Source organism: Sabethes cyaneus, chromosome 1 (genome assembly GCF_943734655.1).
Source record: "Sabethes cyaneus chromosome 1, idSabCyanKW18_F2, whole genome shotgun sequence".
NCBI classification, from domain to species: domain Eukaryota; kingdom Metazoa; phylum Arthropoda; class Insecta; order Diptera; family Culicidae; genus Sabethes; species Sabethes cyaneus.
In genome coordinates, this window is record NC_071353.1 from 101265854 (window position 1) to 101289812 (window position 23959).

General features: G+C 38.2%; 1 protein-coding gene and 1 long non-coding RNA gene across 2 annotated transcripts; one reads left to right on the top strand and one right to left on the bottom strand.

Moving 5' to 3' along the window:
• Nucleotides 1-1075: 1075 nt before the first annotated feature.
• LOC128743917 (glucose-induced degradation protein 8-B homolog) lies at nucleotides 1076-6648 on the bottom strand. The gene is made up of 3 exons (XM_053840617.1): nucleotides 6454-6648; nucleotides 6139-6361; nucleotides 1076-1782 (listed from the first exon to the last, which is right to left on the bottom strand). Exons 1-3 carry the CDS (start codon nucleotides 6569-6571, stop codon nucleotides 1437-1439), a joined length of 687 nt encoding a protein of 228 aa, XP_053696592.1. The 5' UTR covers nucleotides 6572-6648; the 3' UTR covers nucleotides 1076-1436.
• Nucleotides 6649-14500: 7852 nt separating this feature from the next.
• On the top strand, nucleotides 14501-15753 carry LOC128732687 (uncharacterized). Its single transcript, XR_008411830.1, has 3 exons — nucleotides 14501-14661; nucleotides 14725-14992; nucleotides 15640-15753. It is a non-coding gene; the product is annotated as an uncharacterized LOC128732687 (long non-coding RNA).
• The last annotated feature ends 8206 nt before the right edge of the window (nucleotides 15754-23959 follow it).

Here is a 23959-nt window from a genome sequence, read left to right on the forward strand (position 1 = left end):
CGGGGAAAGTTGTTTTGCTAAATGTTAATATCAGAGCTAGTGTATTCTTCGGTGTACCATTTTCGTAGCGAGTGATTCTTCGCACGTCGATGACGCCTTGATTTCGAAGATTATCTTTGATGACTTCCACGGACATTTCGATAGCCTCCAAAGATGAGATGACACAACGGCACACATTAAGTATGGGATGAGGTTTGATAGAAATAGGCGTTTTGCTTCCATCCATCAGATGAGTAAGCGTTTTTAATTTTTTGACCTGTCCCGGGTTCCTTACGAACAGTACATAACTGGAGCCTTGATTTTCGCTTTTCCTCCCTCAATTTGTCCTACCGCATGTTCAATAGATTTTCCGATTATAAAAGGGTTTTTTGGAAGCGTGGTTTCATCGTTGGTGGTCATTTGTAAAATAGTGATCTCGCCGAAGTCGTTTCAGGGATCTCCCCATTCAGGGAAAGTTCGGTTGAATAATCTCGATAATCCACCGCTATTAGCGGCCATGTCGATGCCTTTTCAGATTCACCACGTTTTTCTTACTTTTAGGTTATGACTTCACTATTAGACAATAGGTGGTATGAAACAAAAGGCTGCACCTCTATTCAATGAGGCTAAATTCTAGTAACTAGAAACTAAGAGAAAAACTAACTACTTATTGGCTTTTATCCACTTATAGCACACAAATATTCGAAGAGTTACTAAATTTTAGCAGTTGATCAACTACAGTGACCGCCACGCGCGATTTAAAGATGTACTATATGCTCTTCTTCGAAAACCACTCGGAGACAAGTAAAGCTCGACTTCCTCAGACGGCGGTATGAGCCAGACTGAGTAGTAGGCAATAATTTTGTTTTTTAAAACTGAATAGGTAGTTATCCACTTTTTACAAGTTAAATGTAATACAAAAACATAACTTACAACAAACAAAATGCGTGTCGATAATAGCTGCGTTATAATCGAATAAAACGCAAACTTTTATTATAATAACACTTATATTCGTTGCAAGTCTGGTAACACAGTAGTAAAATCCATTTAGGTATTATTCAAATGAGAAACATAATCTTTCTATGTATTACGCATTTTTTTCGCTGACAGATTTTTATTAACATGCTTGATACTAAATATCTAATCATAGTCAGAAATTTCTCGATTTGCTGCCTTTGAAAAGTCTAAATTTCATTTTCGTACTCAACACCATCTTCCCACGACGACAAGCTTGTAAAGATACAAGCGTGTTATCAAAAATCAAACAATATAATGTCAAAACTACGTATGGATGAATACTTCAGATCCATCCATTTAATTTTTCAGCATCTTTGCAATATCCCTAAAGTATTATTTTACTTCATTACAACACACATCACGCCGCCTAGTCAGATTTGTTTGAATGTAAATAAAAATAAGATTATTATTACAATTTAAGTGAACTCCATATTCTGCGTTCATTTCGGATCTATTGTTGCCGTCGCTAAATCAACCATTTTCGGATATTTGACATTTTTCTTATCCAACTCAGCTTGTGCCCACAGAATCAACTTCAAAACGTTTATCATTCTTGGGCTGGATTGTTCCTGATGTTCCATTTTGAGAATCGCTGCATTCAGTTCACTAGCCACCTTTTGTCGATGTGTTTGGTCCAAAAGATCGGCAAATGGGCTATTCTGTGGTTTTTCAAAAGCCAATAAAGCCAGCGTGCGTTCCAGTTCATTCAATACCTCAGGATTGCTTTCTCCAGCTTCAGAAATTTGTGTCTGCGCAAAAGTGAGTGCTTCTTCTATTTTTCCAGCCCTGATAGAAAAACGAAAACATTACGATTACAACAATATTTTATATTCATGTATGTACCTATCTTATCCTAAATTTAAATTCATTACCGCAAATTGGGAAATCGAGGCAAAAGCGACGTTTCGGAACTAAAACATGCATTATTAGATACCGTGTTCAGTACAGTACCACCCCGCTAATCCGTTAAATTTGTTTATTTGTACAGTCAACTTTCGCTAATTGCACTAGGATATTAGCTCACTTAGCGAAAGACTTTCGTTTAATGAGCTGAGCTGTCGAAATAGAGGGATACATCGACTGTCATTATCGAAATCGTCGCAGAAAAGCCGATGAAAATATGTATATACGTATAATAAAAACTGTTCACAAGTTCACAATAGAAGTAAACAATAGAATTTCATATAACAATGTTAACATATATTGGCATTTTTAACTGTTTCGCCGTGATGCTAAAAATGGGAGGACCAAGTTCGAAAATGATCAGAAAACGACATTATGCAACTGTATTCCATTTGATTTATTTTAATATTTTCTATATCAACTATTTTCTACATTTAAAATAGCTCTATATAAACTACAGGCTGACCTGACAAATTTCGTATTGCCTCAAATTAAACTGTATTGTACAATCTCGAGTTTTCCAAGTTTCTGAGGAGTTCAACCTTAGATGATTCATTTTGGCAGTTACGTAGGCTATGAAAGCATCCCAGGTAACCAATAAGCATCACAATGCTTTTCAAATGCAAGCCAATAAACATTTAAGTCGCCTTAAATGCTACTTAAATGCTATTTTGGCAAAATATAGTTACTTAACTGCTAACCTTCTTCTAGTGCTGACAATGCTAATTTGCAGCTAATTACCGACACGAAGAATTTGAATACAATTTTGGATGCCAATTTACAACACCTATCCAGTCAAAAAACTAATATACAACAACATGCAGTATAAAATCCTAGATATGCTGATTTGCTGCTTATGTTAATGCTTATTGGTTACCTGGGATGGGTAGTTTAATATACAAATTTGCAATTTTTCCTCACAGTAAAGTAGAAAACATGTCTCCTCATTGCTTAGCCGGCTAATGACGGTTTAAGCGCACGGCTTTGGTCGGCTTTTGATAGACTTTAAGCGGAATGTACCATTTCATGGAAAAAATTTTCGTGGAAAGTACCATTTCGCAGGGGTGATATTCTCTTTACTCGCTATCGCTCGTTCGGACCCAACTGAAGGAAAGTAATAGAGGTCAGTAGACCTAGGAAAAGAAATAAACCTAGACAGTGGTGATTTCTACGGGGGGAGGGGGTGGATTGGCCCCCAAGTGGTCGGTGGTCCGATGGCGGGTCGCCGGCAACACTCGCGGCCGTATCGCTCTGAATGATGTAGTGTTATACTATAGATAATTTTTGTGGTCTTGTTATTGACTAATGTTTTATGGAAGAGTCTCGAATTCCTCGAGTTCGATTAGTTTTAGAGTTACGCAAAAATTTGTTTTATTTGTATTATATGTAGTCCTTATCCCCCACCACAGGGGTGAGGGGTCTCTAACCATAATAAAGTAAATTCAAGACTCCAAAATCCCTCACATGCCAAATTTGGCTCCATTTACTTGATTAGTTCTCGAGTTATGAGGAAATTTGTATTTCATTTATATGAGAGCCCCCTCTTAAAAGGGAGAGGGGTCATAATTCACCATAGAAAAAAAATTCTGCCTTCTAAAACCTCCACATGCCAAATTTGGTTCCATACCATTTGCTTGATTAGTTCTCAAATTATGAGGGAAGGGGTCCTAATTCATCATAGAAAAAATTCTTGTCTCCGCAAATTCCCACATTCCAAACTTGGTTCCATTTGCTTGATTAGTTCTCGAGTTATGAGAAAATTTGCATTTCATTTGTGAGGGAGCCCCCCCCCCTGAAAAGGAGCAGGGGTCATAATTTACCATAGAAAAAACGTTTGCCTCCTAAAACCCTCACATACCAAATTTAGTTCCAATTGCTTCATGAGATCTCTAGTTATGCAGAAATTTGTGTTTCATTTGTTTGGGAGCCCCCCTCTTAGGGGTGAGGGGTCTCTAACTGTCATAAGAACCTTCCCTGGCTCCAAAAACCGCTACATGCAAATTTTCACGCCGATCGGTTTAGTAGTTTTCGATTCTATAAGGAACATACCGACAGACAGACAGACAGAAATCCATTTTTATAGGTATAGATTTTCTACATTTGAAATAGCTCTTTCAAAAGCTCCTCAGAAAGAAAAAATAACAAGGTATACAGCCGTAAAGGTTGTACGAAAGGTTGACGTAAGACTATATCAGATCATTAGATCAAAGACTAATGTAAACTTCATTTCTGGCATGTTTGTTTATTAGAATCATTGTTTAAGTGAATGTTTAAAAGAGAAGAGCGAAATATTCAGATCCAATTTGTCATTGAATGCAATAGTGGTTTTGAAAATACGTGAAGGAGTGGGGGAGGGGGTTCATAAGTACAACGCATGGAACCATTGAGACATAAAGATTTCTTTTGAAAATCACTTGTTTGCATCATAAATGGTGAAATAGTAATGAATGACCAGCCCACAGATTATTGTATTAAATATGATTATGCGTAGCTTGACAAGTTTCAATAATCTTACGTTAACTCGCTTGTGGCCTTTAAAAGGGCCATTGGTTACAAATAACATTAAAGTCAAAGCACGTTCATCGCAAATATGACGTGTCATTCGAATGTCCTTGCCTCTCGACATGAATGGCAACAAGCACGTTACTTAGCGGCATCGATTCACTGTCTCTTGCTCCGAGAAGGTTCTACTAGATTACTTTATTCGCTTAGATTACGCTCATTCGATGTGGCGAATTAAACCATTCATTTTGCTCGTGATAAAGTTGCTTGCCGATGCTTGGTGTATATATTAAATTTGCCAATTCTCCAACCTCTGAGGCTGTCACGGGAACGATACTGCTAGACCGTTATAAATGTAGCTTGCAGAAGATTCAATTTAGCATGACTCGAACCTACATTTGCTCTTCATTACAGTATTTGAGGTGCGATTGAGAAAGATATTGCTAAAATATTTGAACCTAGTGTCAAAGCATGAAAAATTTAGTCACATAAATTTCTGAGTGATTTGCCACTATTTAAAATAATTCATATTCAAAATACATGAAGCTAGAAAATTTAAAATGAAGCTTTACTCCCCGTTGTTTGACCGAATATTAAGACGAATATTCGGTTCACATAATAATTATGTGCAATATTCGTATTCGACTGAATGCCAAATTTTGCTATGCAGTGAACTCTAAAAAAACAAAAGTTTTTATCACTCTAATAATAGTATGAGGAGCTCTGAGCCGTAAGGCTACCAAGTCTGCTTTGACAAGTGAATGGTTGTGGGTTCGAATCTTAAGTAGCCATTCTTATGTCAAAGTGACTTTAGCATGACTTTATTCTGATCACCCTTCCTTCATGCTGAATTCTATATTATCCGGGTATGGCCTATTGACAGTACAAAAATGGCTCTTATAGTTATATGTTCTGGTTTAGCTGCGCCAACGATGGCTATAATTGGGGACAGCGCTGTCATGTGGAACGAGGTAAGTAAAGTAGAGAAAGCATTAAAGGAAGGGTACCCAATTATCACACAAACACGCATAAAATTCAATAAGCATATCGCTCAATTAATAGCGATTATAGCAGAAATAAATGCGGTGCGGGTTATGCAGCAAACACCCGGGCGATATCACAATATATCTACGATACTGGTCCCAGTGATGAGTCCATACAGGGGAAAAATCACCCTAATAGGTGGATGCACGGTCGTACTAATAGTGCAAAAAATACGCTATATTTTATTAATAAACTTCTCTAAACTTCTAATACATATGTATACAAATGTAATACAAATACACCAACCTTAAAATAACACGCTTTTTTTCGATTCTGCACCATTAGGCCGTATGAATAAAAGTTTGCTTTGGTTTTCCCGTTTAAATCGTATGGGAGCATTTGCTCTAACTCTTTTATTCATATGGCCTATTATGGGGCGGTGTGCACGAGATTTATGAACTTTACCCATAAATTTTAGCGCAACATAAAATAACTTGTCTATCAAACTAACCGTCCATGGTGGAAAATTGATTTATTTATAATGATTAGTAATTAACAATAATAGGTAAAATAATAAGTAATAGTTAACATGAGTTAGTATATGAAATGAATAGCTTAATAGATACCCTTTAAAATTTTATTCAAACGACATTTATGTAGCTTTTATGTTCAACCTACTGAAATTTCTTTGGAAAAGCAAATTGAACAGTACGAAAATAAAACATTTAAAAGGGAAATACATTTTGTGCTTACCGGATTAATTCAATAAGATGCAACTGTTGAAGATGGAAGTATAGGTATCGATCATTGTCAAGCAATTCAGGGTGCAGCTGATTCACTAGATGTGTAGCCTCCTGTATTCGACCGTTCTGTACTGCTTCCCTTATTAATATTCTGTTATCTAATGAACTCAAATCAACAGACGGTTCAACACCAGATTCCGCCTGGAACTTCTCTGCAGCTTCTTTGAAACCCTCTAGAATAAGATAATGTTTTAGTACTATAAATTCGAACAATACGTTTACGAAATCGTCGTATATAAAACTAATTTGAAAACTCCAGTTTTACCTGTGACTAAATAGTTCATAATTAGTTTGTTTATATCATCTTGCCTAAAAGGATACGTTTCCAGTCGAGATTGCCATTCCTCTTTGGAGATTCCGTCACCTTTATCGTTACAGCTCATAGTTTTAGTAATTGCTTTTTTATTATTATACACAGAATGCCTGCAAGAAGTGGATACGCTTCGTATTTTTTGTGATTTAATTGTGACAAATTTGATTTCTATTTTTTGACAGAAGAAGCAAAATGATGAAGCAGAGATGCCAGTTTCCTATTCTCCTTTCGTCTGAGTAAAGCTCTATACAGTATCTCCCCGCTAATCAGATCACTCAATAATCTGGATCTCACTAATCCGAAAAAACAGTAGAATCAATATTATCAATTGCAAGGAAAATTGTACCATCCAAAGTGCGATATCGCTCATAAAAGTGTTATTTTGCATTGAATCGTTTCGGTATCTTCGGCGCACTTTTTCGTTACCTTCCAAGCAATAAGTGCGCCGAAGATACCGAAACGATTTAATGCAAAATAGCACTTTTATGAGCGATATCGCACTTTGTATAGTACAATTTTCCTTGCAATTGACAATATATATCCAGCTTTTTACGAGCCATAATGGCGGACGTGTTCGTAATATTTGAACAGCATTTTTGACATTTCCCTATAGTACATCGCACGTTTTTTTACGCGCGTTCACGGTAAAACCACAGACTAACAGACGTAACACTTCGAATAAATTTTCTATCAAAACATCGTTTTGCATGGTAATTAGCATCACCTGGTGCAGTCTTCGCGCTACGTAAAGCAGCTTGCTATAAATTTAGCAATGCTATAAATTTACTTGTACATTATCCGACAACAGCGCCAGTGCAAGCGAGCGGCGTTCTCACGCAGGGACTGTTGTTTGAGGCTTGGCTTAAGTGAACATTTGAAATTACCGTTTTTATTGGCGATGGAATGAGGCTTCAGTGTTACGTCTGTTAGTCTGCGGTAAAACTAAAGGAATATACCGAAAGAAAACGTGCGATGTATTAGAGAAATGTCTAAAATGCTGTTCAAATATTACGAACACGTTCGTCATTATGGCTCGTAAAAAGCTGGATACCGTTTATGTTTTTGCTTATAGCGAATTTGTTTATTCAATCCGGGTTGGAACTGGATGAATTTTATCTGTCAGGTAGGAGCAAATGAACACAAAAAATTCATCCGGTTCCAACCCAGATAGGTTTGCTTTGTAGCGAATTTGTTTATTCAATCCAGGTTGGAACTGGATGAATTTTTTGTGTTCATTTGCTCCTGTCTGACAGATAAAATTCATCCAGTTCCAACCCGGATTGAATAAACAAATTCGCTATTAGTTCCAATCGAACGACCCAACAGTTCTCCAATACATATGCACTCTGCAAACACACTATTACCACAGATTAACAGACGTTACACTGAAACCTCATTCCATCGCCAACAAAAACGATCATTTCAAATGGTAACTTAAGCCAAGACTCAAACAACAGTCGCTGCGCGAGAACGCCGCTCGCTTGCGCTGGCGCTGTTGTCAGATAATATACAAGTAAATTTATAGCATTGCTAACTTTATAGCAAGCTGCTTTGCGTAGCGCGAAGACTGATGACTGACAGGTGATGCTAGTGATTTTTTCCCAGCATTAGGGGTGTCATTGAAACGACGTTTTGATAGAAAATTTGTTCGAAGTGTTACGTCTGTTAGTCTGTGCTATTACCCTAATTAGTATGTTTATTTCCGTCGGTTTCTGTTTGTGACGGAAACGCTTATTTATTGAATTGAGTAATAACCGTGGCGCACACCCGCTTCTACTCCTTTTAGTACCGTTACCACAGAGAACAGACATCCAAGCGAAAGGTCACCTCTTGGATAAAACTTATGTCAAATTAGTTGGGAAACTATAGTGATGATGTCGCTAAAGGCGCCATTAAACAGTAATCTCACAACAGATAGCTTCTGGCGCTTATAGTCCATATATTGTTGTTGCAGTTGAAAACCGTAATAATCGACGTGCGACATTCGGTTTTATTCTTGTTCTGTGTGTCGCAACTACGTCGCAGGTGGTGCGCTGTATAGCAATGTGCGAACACAGCGCACCACGTTCGACGTAGTTGCGACACACAGTACAAGAATAAAATCGAATGTCGCACGTCGATTGTTACGGTTTTCAACTGCAACAACAATATGCTAGCGCCAGAAGAGCCAAAGCACAGACAAACAGACATAACTCTTGGAAGAAAAATCAACAAAAATTATCGTACCTCACATTTAGCCTGAACACTAGCACCATCTATGATCGACATTCCCAAATATAAAATAGCAACATGGGTATCCCTCGAAGTAGTAAGTAGTTTTTTATGGGGAATTCCCCTTCTTTCGTCAAAAAGGGCCACGTTGACCAAAACGGAGACATTCCCAACTAAGCCCAAATTTGAAATGATGGTTTAATCGGTACGATGAATGGAAAACGAGTGTTATGTCTGTTTGTCTGTGGCCAAAGGTTATCAGTGTGCAAACAAAAACATTCCATCAAGAAGACTGGCATCTCTTCCTCGCGCCCATGCAAATGACGAGCAACCAGAAGCAACAGCGCACCCCTCCCGACAAAAGTTGAAGCTGTGTGTATATGTATTGGTGGGAAAAGATGTGTGTGAGCGTGGCAATGCATTGCATACGTGTTTGTGTGCATCCATATTCTAATATACACACACTAGTATGTGAAAGTTCAACTTTAACTCACCAGATAGCATAGCTGTTACTCTTGCTCAACTTTTGGCAGAGTTGCCAGTCTTCTTGATGGGATGTTTTTGGTGCAAATCAAAAGAATTATTTAGTTGGGAAATTATAGTGGTGGTGACGCTAGCATAGTAGGTGATATTAATTTGAAATTTTATCCGAATAATTTGTTCCTGAATGGATGTCTGTTATTTGTGCCGTTACCCTTTCCTTCCCGCTGAGCAGTTAAGCGTGGCTGTCCGTCTCCAATTTCTCGACTGTCCCACACTTCCCAGGTCATACTCCACTTGGTCTAACCATCGAGCACGCTGCGCATCTCTATGCCTGGTACCAACCGGATTTGAGGTGAAACCCTTTTTTGCGGAGTTGTTGTCCAACATTCTCACATGTCCCGCCCATTGTACCCTTCCAACTTTAGCAACTTTCTGGATACTCCGCTCGCCGAAGAGCTGCGCAAGCTCGTAGTTCATCCTTCTCCTTCTCTAGCGTTTTGTATACCGCACTTCCCACCAAACTGGACTCGGCAGTTTGAAACTGCGATTGCACCTAACTGCGACATACTGAAATTACTGTAGTCAGAGAGAGAAAGAGCAACAACGGTAATGTTGCTGTTTTGTTCCGACTTATACATTAGCATTAGGGAAAATAATCCAGATTTAGCTGCCAGGCTTAATATATGATAAATTTACAGACTAGAGCCTTGTGGAGTCCGTAATAAGCACTACGGACGCGGAATTTACGTGTTTTTTTTACGAGAGGTCGGGAATTTACGCGAATTTCGGTTTTTGATTTACGTCCGGGAGTACAAGTTGTACTCACCATTTGTTAGATCTCTAGGCGGCGTACGTTTCAGTCAAATGGGATGTGGCAGATTATGCTTGAACATGGATGGTAAATAGTTGAATAATGCGCTCCAGAACGACCGTGAGGTTCCACAGCCTCTTATTCAGCAACTCCTATCTCTACCTCCTCGTGGTACCATCCGGGATACGTTCGTTAGTGGAAATCGGAAACCGGTGGAAACTAGGGTCGTATGCGGACAGAGAAAGGGGCACTCATGCGAAGGCTGAAGTGTAAACTCTCCGCCTGCAGGACGGTTCTCTCGACTCCCAGGAACCAAAGCAGAGGGTCCAAAGCCCCTAAAGGAGATGATTGTAATACCGTAAACTACCAATTCTGCGCGGGCCTTAATTCTTTCGGTGGTACTTTACGGCCGCGAAGCGTAGACGTTGAAAGAGAGCGACCGATGAGCTCTTGACGTGTGTGAGATCCTGCGATCAATTCTTGGGGGGTGAAGTGTGGGGTAAGCCCATGAATCATATGAAATATACCAAGTATATAAAGAGGCGGTTATTGTGAAGCGACTAAAACACGGCAGGCTACAATCGGCTGGCCACGTAGCACAGATGTCGGATGAGAGACCAGCAAAAACAATATTTAGCAGAGAACCTGACAGAGGCCGACGACTTCGAGGCAGACCACGTACCCGTTGGATGAGCACTGTTGACGTGGATGCTAGAGCAGCGGGTGTTAGGGGCTACTGGACAGCGGTAGCCAAGGACGGAGAAACGTGGAGACATCTCCTGAATTCGGCATGGATTCGATAATCGGATCGTCGCCGAAAAAGTAAGCAAGATATGTAATTAAGTGCTGTCATTTTTGACATTCTACAATGGCTTTTCCGAAGGCATGCGATCTGATCCTCGAGTCGGGGACCTCAACACTTTTTCTGGAGGACATATCGAAATTATTAAGAAAGCACATTTGAGAAAAAATTCCCATATTAACAGATTAGCAGTAAGTATGCAATTGGCAATATAAGCTGCAGGGTGTTCCCTATCACATAGGAATATTTGAATTAATGAATTTATTTAGCTTGGTATACGTGTGTCATCAGTAGCGGTATACGGCAACTAGTAATAGGTACCATACGATATATTTGTTAGTTAAGTTACAAAGGTGGAATAGTAGAAAATGAATACAAACATTGAATGCTCAATTCAATGGCATCAAATAGTTCATACAACAAATTATATAACAAGAAACGACGAATATTTAAGAAAACAGATGTAAAACTTATACATTATTACTGATTCTTTCTAAAACACGAGTTTGCAAACCGGATGGAAGAGTTCTCAGAAATATTGGCATTTTCCATTATTGATTCATCGTCTACGTTGATGGTACTCTGTATGGTATAGTAAACGAAACTCAGTATTATAAAAAGAAATATATAGAAAGAAGCTTACCACATCACTTAAATTAATACTCTGATGTAATATTGCATCCAGACATCTTTTATTACGCCCGGGTAGCGGTTGCTGCAATGGATTGCGAGATTGTGCGTTTACCCATTGACGAGTGAAACGCTCATACTGTGCGGCGCGCTTTTTGACTAAGCTCTGATGAAGAATGCTGTAATTTGAGCTGCTACTATTAGTATGCAATTTAACTTTCACGTTAGTAGTAGATGTAGTTTTAGATATATTGGTCGTGGTGTTGCAAACTGCTTCGATCGATTGAAAATGAGATAAACTGGATGGATAAGTAACCGAATCACTGCTTAAACCATGATTCGCTATTTTCGTAGAATCTAACTTTGACATTTGATTGGAAGATGTACTGTTTAGTTGAACAACTGTGCTCTCTGTTTGTTGCACGGCTGATAATTTGTCTTTCAGTATACGTGTTTCTAAATTTTTCATATTTGATTTATGGTTCATTGTTGATCGTTTCAAAACCTGGCTGCGACGACCTTTTCCCAATTGCTTCATTTTGTTTTGTCTTTGATTTGACCTTATCTTTGATTGTGATTGAATTGCTTTCATACGAAGCTTGACCTTGGAAATTTCCCTCTGCTTTTGCTGTTTTTGCTCTTCAAACCGCTTTTGCTCTTCATTAACCATGGTATTGAGCGAACAGATTTCTTTATCGCGATCTTCCAAAGCTTCTTGCATTTCATTAAGTTTGGTTTTTAACTGTTCAGCATTGTTTCTTTCATCGTTCCGTATTGTGTTAGATTTTGTTATCTCGTCTCGTAATTTCTGAATACCGTCAGTCAGCGTTTTTATTTCGATGTTTATCTCCATTAGTTTTTCGCCAGATTTAGAACATTGTGCCTCAACTTCTTCGATATCTTTTATGTGCTGCGTTTGATAACATTTTGCCATTTCTTGCAGCTTCATCTCCATTTCCTTCTCTTTCTTAGTCATTTCAATTTTGTTTTTTTCTAAATCCGATGAAATCTGCAATTTACTCGCAAAGGCTGCTTCAAGATTTTTTTTTAAAACACTGGTGGTTTGAATTTCTCTTGCGATACAGTTCTGCTTTTTAGTCAATTGTTCATTTAATTTTGCCATATGAATTTTAATCTCACCCAATTGAGTGGAATAATGCGAAACACGTGTTTGATTTTGGATTTTAGTTTGATCAAGCTGTTCTTTCAAATTATTTCTACTATGCAACAATTCACCAACCTGTTTTTGCAACATTTTGTTACGGTTCGTGTCCGAAAACGTTCGTTCGTGTACTGAAAAAATTAATTAGATGTTAATATGTACTCCTTTTCATAATACTGTGGTTAATAATACTGTGTGTTTTAGTTACAAATGGTCAAACAAAATAACTTTTCAAATTATTTTTAATTGGATTGATGGAATAGTTTGGGGCCAATCAAGGGTTGCGATCATCATAATAGATTATTAAATAAATTTAAAAAAACAAACAATATACTAACGTTCCTTACTGATCAGGTCGATTTTTTCCTTATGCTTGAGAAACTCGTTATGCATTGTACGAATATTTTTAATCAATTTTACCCGTTTGTGGTCCAGCTCGGCCATAGAATCTACAGCGTAATGGTATTTTTGCGACACTTTAGATGACAAATCGACTTGTTTGTTTGCCCTGGAAAGAAAGATTTTAAAATATTCTTATATCACAAATAAAAAGTCAAATATTTATTTTACTAATGTATTTAATGGCGTTAAATGGCCACGTTGGCACTTTATTTTGGAGACTTCCATTTGAGTTTGCCATAAATGTCCAAAATAGGGTACGCGTAACGCCTGTCCAAAATAGATCAATCACCTTATCGCGCATATTGACAGGGCGAATGAAACTTCAACGCGGTTTTTCTCGAAACAAGGTTTTTAAAATCGGTACCATGAACTACTCAAAAACGCAAGAACTTTACTTAACTTTCAAAATTTGCTAGCGTTCAGAACGTTATTAGCGCAATTGAGAAAAAAACTATTTCAAATTAATCAGAAAACGCCAGTCGCTTTTCAGCTGCGTGGTAAAACTCTTATTCCCCCATAACAGGTTTTGGTGGTTGACATTACAAATACTCAGAGTATTTCTAGTTGACATAAGCGTGATATTTACACCCAGACCGGTTTAGGCTCAATCTCAGTCGAGACAGGTATGTTTTTCGGGTAAAAGTCTAAGACCATCTTTGGTCCATTTCACCACGTAAAAATCTCGGCAACACGGGATACTAGGTTATGTTGCACGTCCCGTCGAGAAGCCACTATAACCTGACACGACAGACGCCAATGAACATAACAAAATAACTAAAAACCATATCTTACGCATCTTGCAGGCAAGCAGCAGTCCGTTTACTGTATGCTAAGTCCAACTGTATCTTCATCGTCTCGGTGGTGGTCTCTTCCAGCGCAAGTTGCATGACATCTTTTTGATGTTTAAGTTTAGCTACGTCTTTGCGACACTTTATTAGTTCGTTCAAAATTTCCGTTTTGTCACACTGGTACAATCTGCGAACCTCATCCACAATAGTCTGGCAGACACTACGGCTATCGGAATTATTTGAGTCTTCACCGGAAGACGCATGTTCCGTACTATCACGTGGTAGACTAGTTTTAGGATTTTGCTGAAAAAAGAGCATACATGGTTTGGGGACATACATAATCAATTTTGGTTATACCTTAGTGGCGTTATCCATTGGTCTTGAATAAGAATTATCCTTTTTAAAAATCTGCAAACAAACTGCAACTGCAAACGACGCTATTAAAAATGGCTGAACAAAATATTCAAAAAAAACCGTGCTTATCACTTCTTGGCTTGCTGCACAGCACAGTAACAGTACTTTTCACTTGACAATGTTGGCAGCGTTGGCAGCAAATTCATCTGTCAGGCGGGCACTTTTTCTTAGGCTCCCAAAAGAAAATTTTGACAGATGCTGTTTTACGCATCTATCGACGAAATAGGATGCCGAAGAAATCAACCTATTAATCAACCGACTTCGTCGGATCGCGTAGGGTGGTTGTCTCCGTCACCCGACGCATTGGTATATTTAATCTGTTACCGTCGGGTAACGATTAAATCAGATGATGATCGGTTTACTCTGTACAGAATGATGTTTTGACAGCTAAGTCTGATTGATTTTTGAACAAGGCCAGTTTACTTCTAATTCACTTGTTCTTTATTTGAATAGCTAGGTAAGTATCCTTTACATAAAAAGACAGCTGCATTGAATTTGTAACTTATTATCGCTATTTTAGTTGGAATTTCGCACTGAAAATTATCGTGCGACTATTTTTTCCTATCGGATTGTGGAGCCACACAACGGAGATAGAGGTTAGGTCCAGTAACAAGCTGCTCTTGACTCGGTTTATATCTTCCTTAAAGGAACTCCGTCCGGATCTGCGTCGCCGTCAATGAGGCATGGAATCGAAAAGGTCCTGCGACAAGTTCATCTCCTTTGTCACGATGGGAACGGATTGGTTCTGCGGAGGAAATTGATCGATTGGCTTCATGAAGGATGAGCAGGTTGGTGAAATTAACCCTCTAACGGGCAACATCGTAAAAACGATGCGATCGAGCGAATGATTACTTTATCATGAAAGTACACTCAAAAGAAGCTCGAGTGTTGATTTTCATAGGAAAATATTTATCTGGAGGACCGCTAGGTATGAAATAGTCCAATTTCTCTTTTTAGTTTTTTATGCCTAACGCTCTACCCAATTATTTTTTTAGTTCAAATATCTTACAAAATTGAAAAAAAGCATGTAAATTACTCATAGGAAAAGTTTGAGATTGAACGTTTTGTTCTAGATGTCCTTTTTCTTCAAACGTAAAATAGGGGATTTTCGCACCATAATTTTTTTCGGAATTTTTCGGAATTCTTGTTTTTAAAAAATGATAACATTTGAACGCATGGTCAGAATGTTGTGATATTAGTATCAACATGTCAGGAAATCTGTTCTGAACATATTTCTCATATTGTCAATTCAAAAAAAAATTCGTATGTGGTTCCGAAGCTTCAAAAGCGAAGGCCGTCTACAGACGGTCTTACCCGTTAGAGGGTTAAACTATAGGAGTCAATATAAGTGTTCGTGTAGGTTCTGCAGAAGAGAGAAATTTCTTCAATGAACAGCTTTTTTCGCTTCCAATTAATTACCTTCTGATCGTTACAGGTTGTCATCGCGCCGACGTCGCTCGTGCTATTTCAAGCAGTCTTCTTCGTTCAACTCGGTCTTGGGCCGCTGATCGCCAATTCTCAGAAGTCGAAAGTCGCTTTTAAACTAGTCGAGCGATACCGCACAGTGGGCATCTCTGTTCCTGAGGCAGGAGGAGTTGTTGAAGAGGGCCACTTTCAGGGCATTATTAGGAGCATTTTTATTAGAATTAGGTTTGGTTCTATAGACTTCAATATAATGCTCAAATTGATCCACCTATTTTGTCTGTATTGATAAATTTTATGTCCCGAATAATCGACCTATTTCGTATGGTTCCGTAGGTTACAAAATTTTCTCCATCGATTAATCCACCTATTTCGTATGATTTACGTATTTCGTCATCTGATTCCTCCACCGATTTGATCGGCTTTGGTAGGCAAGTTAACTACATACACCCATTAATCCACCTATTTCGTCGGTATATTGACAAATTTTATCTCCCGATTAATCAACCTATTTCGTTTGGTTCCATCAGACACCTTTATTTCGTCACCCGACTAAACAGCCAATTTAGTCGGTTTTTGTCGATCGATTAAACATACCGACGAATCGGTAGATCGCCCTGTTAAACTCCCATAAGCGTCGTTGCAACAATCGGCCGATTCGTCGGGTCCAAAATCGGGCGATTCAGCCGACGCGAACCTACTAAATCGGGGGAAAAGTAGGGGGAATTTCTGTGAACCATTTCGCGAAATTTTTAACTTTTTGGTTAAAATTTGACAGTTCGATGGTTTTTCGAAAATAGCCCTGCTCGGGAGCATGGTTATTTTTAACCAAGTTTTGAGAGCCAATGAGATATGCCAGAGGTGAGGAAAGAGCTTCGATGTGCTTCACTGATTTTTCCTGGAATTTTTTTTCATCGATGTATGGATGTTATTCAACCCGAAATGAAACGAGATAAATGTTATCCATCAAATAGGAGCAAATGAACACAAAAAATTCATCCAATTCCAACCTGAACTGAATAAATAAATTCGCTGTTATAGAAACATATCTTCATCCTCACCTTATATATGCTCTCATTGAGTAAAACAACTATCAATCTGTCAAATATGAAATGGTTCGCATTCTGAACTGATTTTAACCACTCGAGGAGAAATAACCTTCGAGCTGTCAAATTTTAACTAAAAAGTTAAAAATTTCGTGAAATGGTTCACAGCCTTAATAATTGAAGATAGAATTAACAAAAGGGCGAATGCCGCAAGCGTAAACAAACTGAGTGAGGGTTGATTTTCCTATGCTGCTCCAGCAAAAAACAACTCTCACCCGTTTTGTTTACATTTGCGACATTCGCCCTTTTGTTAATTCTATCTAGAATTAGCGCCCTTCCTTATAAGCCTAGTATTGTTGCAGTTGAAAACCAGTTGTTGTCGCAACTATGTCGCACGTGGTGCGCTGTGTTCGCACATTGATGCGCTGTACGGCGCACCACCTGCGACGTAGTTGCGACACACAGAACAAGAATAAAACCGAATGTCGCACGTCGATTATTACGGTTTTCAACTGCAACAGCAATATCCAGCTGAAAAGGAAACAGCTCAAGAAAAAATTCTGCTATTTATCGAAGAAATTTTGACAACTGCAAGGCAAACAATTATCTGTCATTTTTTCTTGTGGTAATAATTGAAGATAGAACTAACAAAAGGGCGAATGTCGCAAGCGTAAACAAACCGAGTGAGAGTTGATTTTCCTATGCTGGCCCAGCAAAAAATAACTCTCACTCATTTTGTTTACATTTGCGACATTCGCCCTTTTGTTAATTCTATCTAGAATTACGCCGGATATTATTCCGACGGAAAAGTGACGTTTCAATTCACTTGCATGTAAAACTGCGCCATCTGAAAGTGAAACAATATTTCTTGTGAGGTGCATCCCGCTTAGGTGCACCTGGCAGAAATCGAACAAAAAACTGGCAGCGAAAAACCACAGAGAACAGACATCCATTCACGAACAAATTTTTTGGGAATTGTTGGATAAAATTTCAAATTAAAATCACCTAATATGCTAGCGTCACCACCACTATAGTTTCCCAACTAAATGATTCTTTTGATTTGCACACTGACAACCTTTGGCTCCTCTGGCGCTAGTTTATATGGACTATAAGCGTTATGCTAGCGCCAGAAGCTAGCTGTTGTGAGTTTAGTGTAGAATTTTATGCGCCTTCAGCGACATCATCACTATAGTTTCCCAACTAATTTGACATAAGTTTTATCCAAGTGGGGACCTTTTGCTTGGATGTCTGTTCTCTGTGGAAAAACTTTTCCTGCCAGACATTCTGCCAGATTTCTGGCCGCCGTCACCCGTGAAAACTAGCAGATGTGCAACAACCGATTCTGGCAGAAATTTCGCCTAACGGTTTTGTTTTGATTTTTCTGTCGGATTTCTGTTCGATCACAGAGAACAGACATCCAAGCGAAAGGTCCCCACTTGGATAAAACTTATGTCAAATTAGTTGGGAAACTATAGTGATGATGTCACTGAAGGCACTTAAAATTCTACACTAAACTCACAACAGCTAGCTTCTGGCGCTAGCATAACGCTTTTAATTCATATATACTAGCGCCAGAAGAGCCAAAGGTTGTCAGTGTGCAAATCAAAAGAATCATTTAGTTGGGAAACTGTAGTGGTGGTGACGCTAGCATATTAGGTGATTTTAATTTGAAATTTTATCAAGAATTCCCGAAAAATTTGTTCTTGAATGGATGTCTGTTCTCTGGTGGTTCGATTTCTGCCCGACGTCGACGTGTCTAATAGAACCGATATTGAACCGGTTTTGAACCGATTCGGTTTATTTTGGGTTTTTATTGTTATTGAATCGATAGAAAATTGTCATCTTAAAAAATAATAAAATTTAACTGAATACTTTTCTGTATTTTTATTATTTTTCAGCAAGTTTTTCAGTCATCCAGTCAGTTCAGCCAACAATGAATGTATTTTGTCTTACACACTTAAACGATTCGGTAAAATTTACCGAAATCTAAACAGCTGAACGTTCGGTAAAATTTTTTATTGCACCAAACATTACTAATGATCTGTAAACGTCGTTTGGCACCATCGAAATTTTTACCGAACATTAAAAAAAAAATTCGGTAAAATTTTACCGAATTCGGTGCTTTTTGTTAAGTGTGTATATTGCCCCTTTTATGACTATTTAGACTACTGTGATAATCATTTAATGCAACGTACCGCATTTTGCACTGTTAATCTGACACTAGAGTGGCTTTTAGTTTGATCTACTAATGAGTTTGACTTCTTTTTCCTTCATCCCCTTTCTTTTTCACTTCATTTTCTTTGAGCGAAATCGTGTGCGAGATTCGATTGTGATAATCGTGTAAATCGGGGTAGTCTAAATAGGGGCAAATGTCGCAATACATTTAATATCCCAAGTAACCATAAGCATTAATCTAAAACCGTATATTGAAAATAATTCTGCATCCCAAGTGCCAAACTTTTGTATATTAGCAATCTTAATGCTTATAAAACGTATATTAGATATCATAATCTATACCTATAAAAATGGATTTCTGTCTGTCTGCCCGAATGTTCCTTATAGAATCGAAAACTACTAAACCGATCGGCGTGAAAATTTGCATATAGGAGTTTTTGGGGCCAGGGAAGGTTAGAAACCCCTCCCCCCACTAAGAAGGAGGGGCCCCCATAATGAAACAAATGAAACACAAATTTCTGCATAACTCGACAACTAATCAAGCAAATGGAACAAAATTTTACATGTGGGTGTTTTTGGAGACAAGAATGTTTTCTATGGTAAATTGAGACCCCTCCCCACTTTAGGAGGGGGGCTCCCATACAAATGAATTACAAATTTCCTCATAACTCCAGAAATAATCAAGCAAATGGAACCAAATTTAGCATGTGGGTGTTTTTGTAGGCGTTTGTATGTGTTTTGTTGGTGATTTTTTTTTTCTGTGGTAAATTGAGACTCCTACCTAGACTCCTAGTTATGACCCCTCCCCACTTCAATAGTGGAGGGGGGGGCTCCTATACAAATGAAATGCAAATATCCTCATAACTAGAAAACTAATCAAGCAAATGGAATCAAATTTGGCATGTGGGAGGTTTTGGAAGAAGGAATTTTTTTATGATGGTTTGAGACCCCTCACCCCTGTGGTAGGGGGATAAGGACTCTCATACAAATAAAACAGAATGTAAAATATTACATTAAATATAACTACTTGACGGTTACGAGATATTGCAATAGAAAAGCTTACCTGTTCCATGTTGAGGAGCTGGATTAGCCGATGTTGAAATTGAATGTGCCAAAAACGGTTGCATGTAGGACACTGAAAAATATTACAATTAATAACTGTACGTATCGCTTATCACTAAATTTGAGTTCACTCCGCATTATGAAAAATATAATTGAATCAGCGGAAAACATTTTGCTTGCACGAGAATTATGAGATTCAAATTAATTTTTTAAAATGCTTCCAAAGCTCCAAAAGAACTTTCAACATTAATAACTGTTAAGCGGGCAGGATATTGTATTAAAAGTAGTGTTCGACATCGGAACGAAAATTGAGATCCGGGTTCCGGTCCGGTGCAGTCCGGTGCAAATCGGCACAAACTTTGTAATTCCGACTTTATTCCGGTCCGATTTGGCTCTGTTCCGGTTCCTGAACCTGAACAGAGTCAAATCGGACCGGATTATTAGTCTTTATAGTCGGAATAACAAAGTTCGTGCCGCCTTTTAACCGGACCGGACCGGAACCTGGACTTCAATTTTCGTTCCGATGTCGAACACTAATTATAGGAACTCACCAGTTTCATGCTGAGGTAAATTTTCCAAAATGCGTTTTCGTTCTGATGCGATAAGCGACTGTTGTAATGGTGATTGGTTCAATGATGACACTGTAAAATATTACATTAAATAATTACCTGCCGGCTAGGAGATATTGCATCAAAAAAGCTTACCTGTTTCATGTTGAGGAGCTGATGCTAAAATCGAATTTTCCAATAATGGTTGCTTGAAGGCTGACACTGAAATATATATATAAATATTAATACTTAAAAAAATTACCGGCTGATTTAATTGTGTCGCCAGCAAGAAATTGGAGTTCGGAAGAAGCGACTTCCGGTGTATACAGTGCGGAAGACAAATCGTTTGTCGCTTTTTCCGAAGTCCGATTTATTGCTGGAGACACAATACTATATTGTACTGCAGTAGTGTTTATAATTATATGAAATGTAATTATAGATTACCTTTCTTTGTAGATACTTTTCTGTTTTTTTTTTTTTGCGGTTGTTGTTCGTCGGCATAATCTGTATCCAAATATTCATAATTTTCGTAACTAAGCGCCATTGTACTCGTTATGAAGAATCACCACAAAATTATATTTGTTTCCGGTGTTCAATAACATAGCTTTTTTAGCACAACTGGCATTGACTTCAACAAAATAACCTTCTACGGTTATATTAGTTGTCGTGAATTCCCCCACCAAACGGGAATCTATTGGATCAGCAAAAGAATAGGTGAGATTTATTATTTTGCTGCAAATTAAAATATATTGGTCGTAAATTTCTTTAATTTGTTTAATTTGTAAAATATTTCCTTCATAGTAGATAAAATTGTCGTTTTTATCGACACTAAAATTAGTTCCTTCATGTATAATATTTTCATAAAAATTTGTTCCGGGAATTTGACTAATTTTTAACATTCGTCTTTGCGTCTTTGTGTATCTCTGTGGATAGAAATGTAAATGTTCCAAAACACGACTTTTCAATTCTTCTAGCTTTGGAGCTTTTTTAACCATTTTTACAATTTTTTGCAGGTAATTTTCGAATGGAAAAGCTGAAAAGCTATCAAGTGGCCCCTTAAAATGCACACACTCATGCGCCAAGTGTATCAACACATGTATATTGTATACCAAAAATTCCGTGCCGTACAAATATTTGAATTCATTGACAAATCGGTATATCATTTCATTCGCTTTTTCATTCATTGTTATGCATAATCGAGGGTCACATAAAATTCTGATTCCACAGTGTAATAATAAGAAATGTTGGTAATATTCAGGCTTAATAATTCCATTATGCACAACTGGCCCAGTGTAAAGTAACATTTGGCGTAACTCGGTAGCCTTGTAGTACGCCAAATCATCCACTACACGTGGTTTTCGAACAAAATCTGTCGTTATTTGACTTCTGATAGATGATATTCTGTTGTTTATTTCTTTCTTGTCAGTTTTTGACCAAGAATATGACTGATGGCTAGTAGAGTTCCAATAATTTAACATAGTTTTGAAAACACCTTGACATACGTTGTGCATATAGTCAATCGCAGTATCAGTGATACAATTGATACCAATCTTGGCTAGTGGTGGCAGTTCAGAATTTCTATGAATAGGATCGTTTATATTTCGGAATATTTCGGATTCATCTGTTCTCAACGACGCTAGTAAATTGGGAAATACGACACGTGGTCCAATTTTCTGACCAATAGTCGTACATTTAGGACAAGCATTGAAGCCGGTAGGCGACACGATGTCTAAGACAAAGCATTTCGCTTGAGCATCAAATACGAGAGATTCTATATTAATCTCAAACGATCTGTTTCCAATCTGAAGGCCGTTCCGTAATATATCGCTTAGCTCATATGAAAACTCTGCCATGTAGTCGTGAAGGTTTGGTGGCTTACCTGGGCCACAAACACAGTCACAGGTAGTACAGTATTGAATCCAATAATTTTTATTAGAAGTGGCCAGAATCCATTTCTCGAGCTTTTTGAAATTGGTATTCCATCGATGCCAATGCTCAGCCGAAGTTCATTAATATTTTCTTGAATCTCATTGATTTCATAAAAGATAATCAGCATATTTTTGATACCGAAATATAGGAACGATCCTTCTCCCATACGATAAATGGGCGCATTGATACAGTGAGCTCTTTTCCGCAATGACTGAATGTTTACCGGTAGAAAAGGAAAACAGTGTTTTTTAAACCAACCCAATAAATCGTTTGTTGCGGTTGTTGCAATATTGTACTGTGCACTCCACGTTGCAAATTTTAACTGTACATCTGCAATTTCTGGAGATTCTTCGTCTGAATCAGGTTCCACATGGAAATTGTCTCGAATATTTTCATCAGTTAGTGAATTAAGTAGCACATCATCTGTATTATTAGGAGTATTTACTGATAAATGAAGTTCAGTATTTTCATTTTCTAATGTAGTATTGTCGCTTTGGCCTGTAACGAATACCTCATCGTGTGACATAGAAGAGTTCATCTCTCTTTCTGCGTGTCGGCCTGTAACAATCACTTCATCGTTTGACATAGAAGAGTTCATCTCTCTTTCTGCACGGCGGTAAAGTGTACTGCGCGACACATTTCCACCTACCAATTTGACCAATAAAACTGCAATTTTGCTGAAAAAAAGAAAACACATTAAGATAATGTCTAAAACTATACTATGTAGTTTGGTATCCCACAATCGATCAGCCAGCCGAAATAGCTTATAGAATCATTAAAATTAAATTAAAATTGTGTTTAAGTGATCCATTCTTTAAGAAAGATTATGGGCTCTATTTTGTAAGTCACGACGAGTAATTCGACTCAGCCACTGTGGAGTGCGGAGAAAACGGGCAGCATAGCGGCTCAATGGATCACCAAAATAAAGCAAGCTAACTCATCTGCTGACGGTTGAGTCACTTTTTAACGGTCGACTTATGCGACGAAATCGTGTCGACTTACCTAATACCAAAAGTAGACCAGGTGAGCAAAATGGCACTCGACGTGACTTACAAAATAGGGCTCCATCCAATACAAATGCAATGCACTCTACTTTAGATTCTAGAGGAGATCAGGTCTAAGATATCAGTTGGTACCAACTATACCTATAAAAATGGATTTGTCTGTCTGTGTTCCTTATAGAATCGAAAACTACTGAACCGATCGGCGTGAAAATTTGCATGCAGGGGTTTTTGGGGCCGGGGAATGTTCCTATGATGATTAGAGACTTTTCCCCAAGGGGTCGGTCATTCAGCACAGCCGTTTTTATGTTAGGCGAGTTGAAACAAGCCGAACTGTGCCGATGCTGTACCGAAAGTGCCGAACTGCAAGATTTGTTAAATTCGTTCTAATCTGATAGATCTGGCAACCGTGCGAGATGATTTTGACAACTGACAGTGCTCCCATTTCATCTGTAACATTGAACCGGAGCTGTGTAAAGCCATATAAATGTTATTTTTATAGGGCTTTAGAGGTGTGCCGCTTGATATCTCTGGAGTGCCTGGGCACAATGTGCTGAGTGTCCGACCCCTTG

Coding starts and splice junctions, on each gene's coding strand:
- LOC128743917 (XM_053840617.1), bottom strand. CDS start 6,571: ATGAGCTGTAACGATAAAGGTGACGGAATCTCCAAAGAGGAATGGCAA. Junction 6,362..6,453: donor TATGAACTATTTAGTCACAG/GTAAAACTGGAG, acceptor ATCTTATTCTAG/AGGGTTTCAAAGAAGCTGCA. Junction 1,783..6,138: donor CATCTTATTGAATTAATCCG/GTAAGCACAAAA, acceptor TTTTTCTATCAG/GGCTGGAAAAATAGAAGAAG.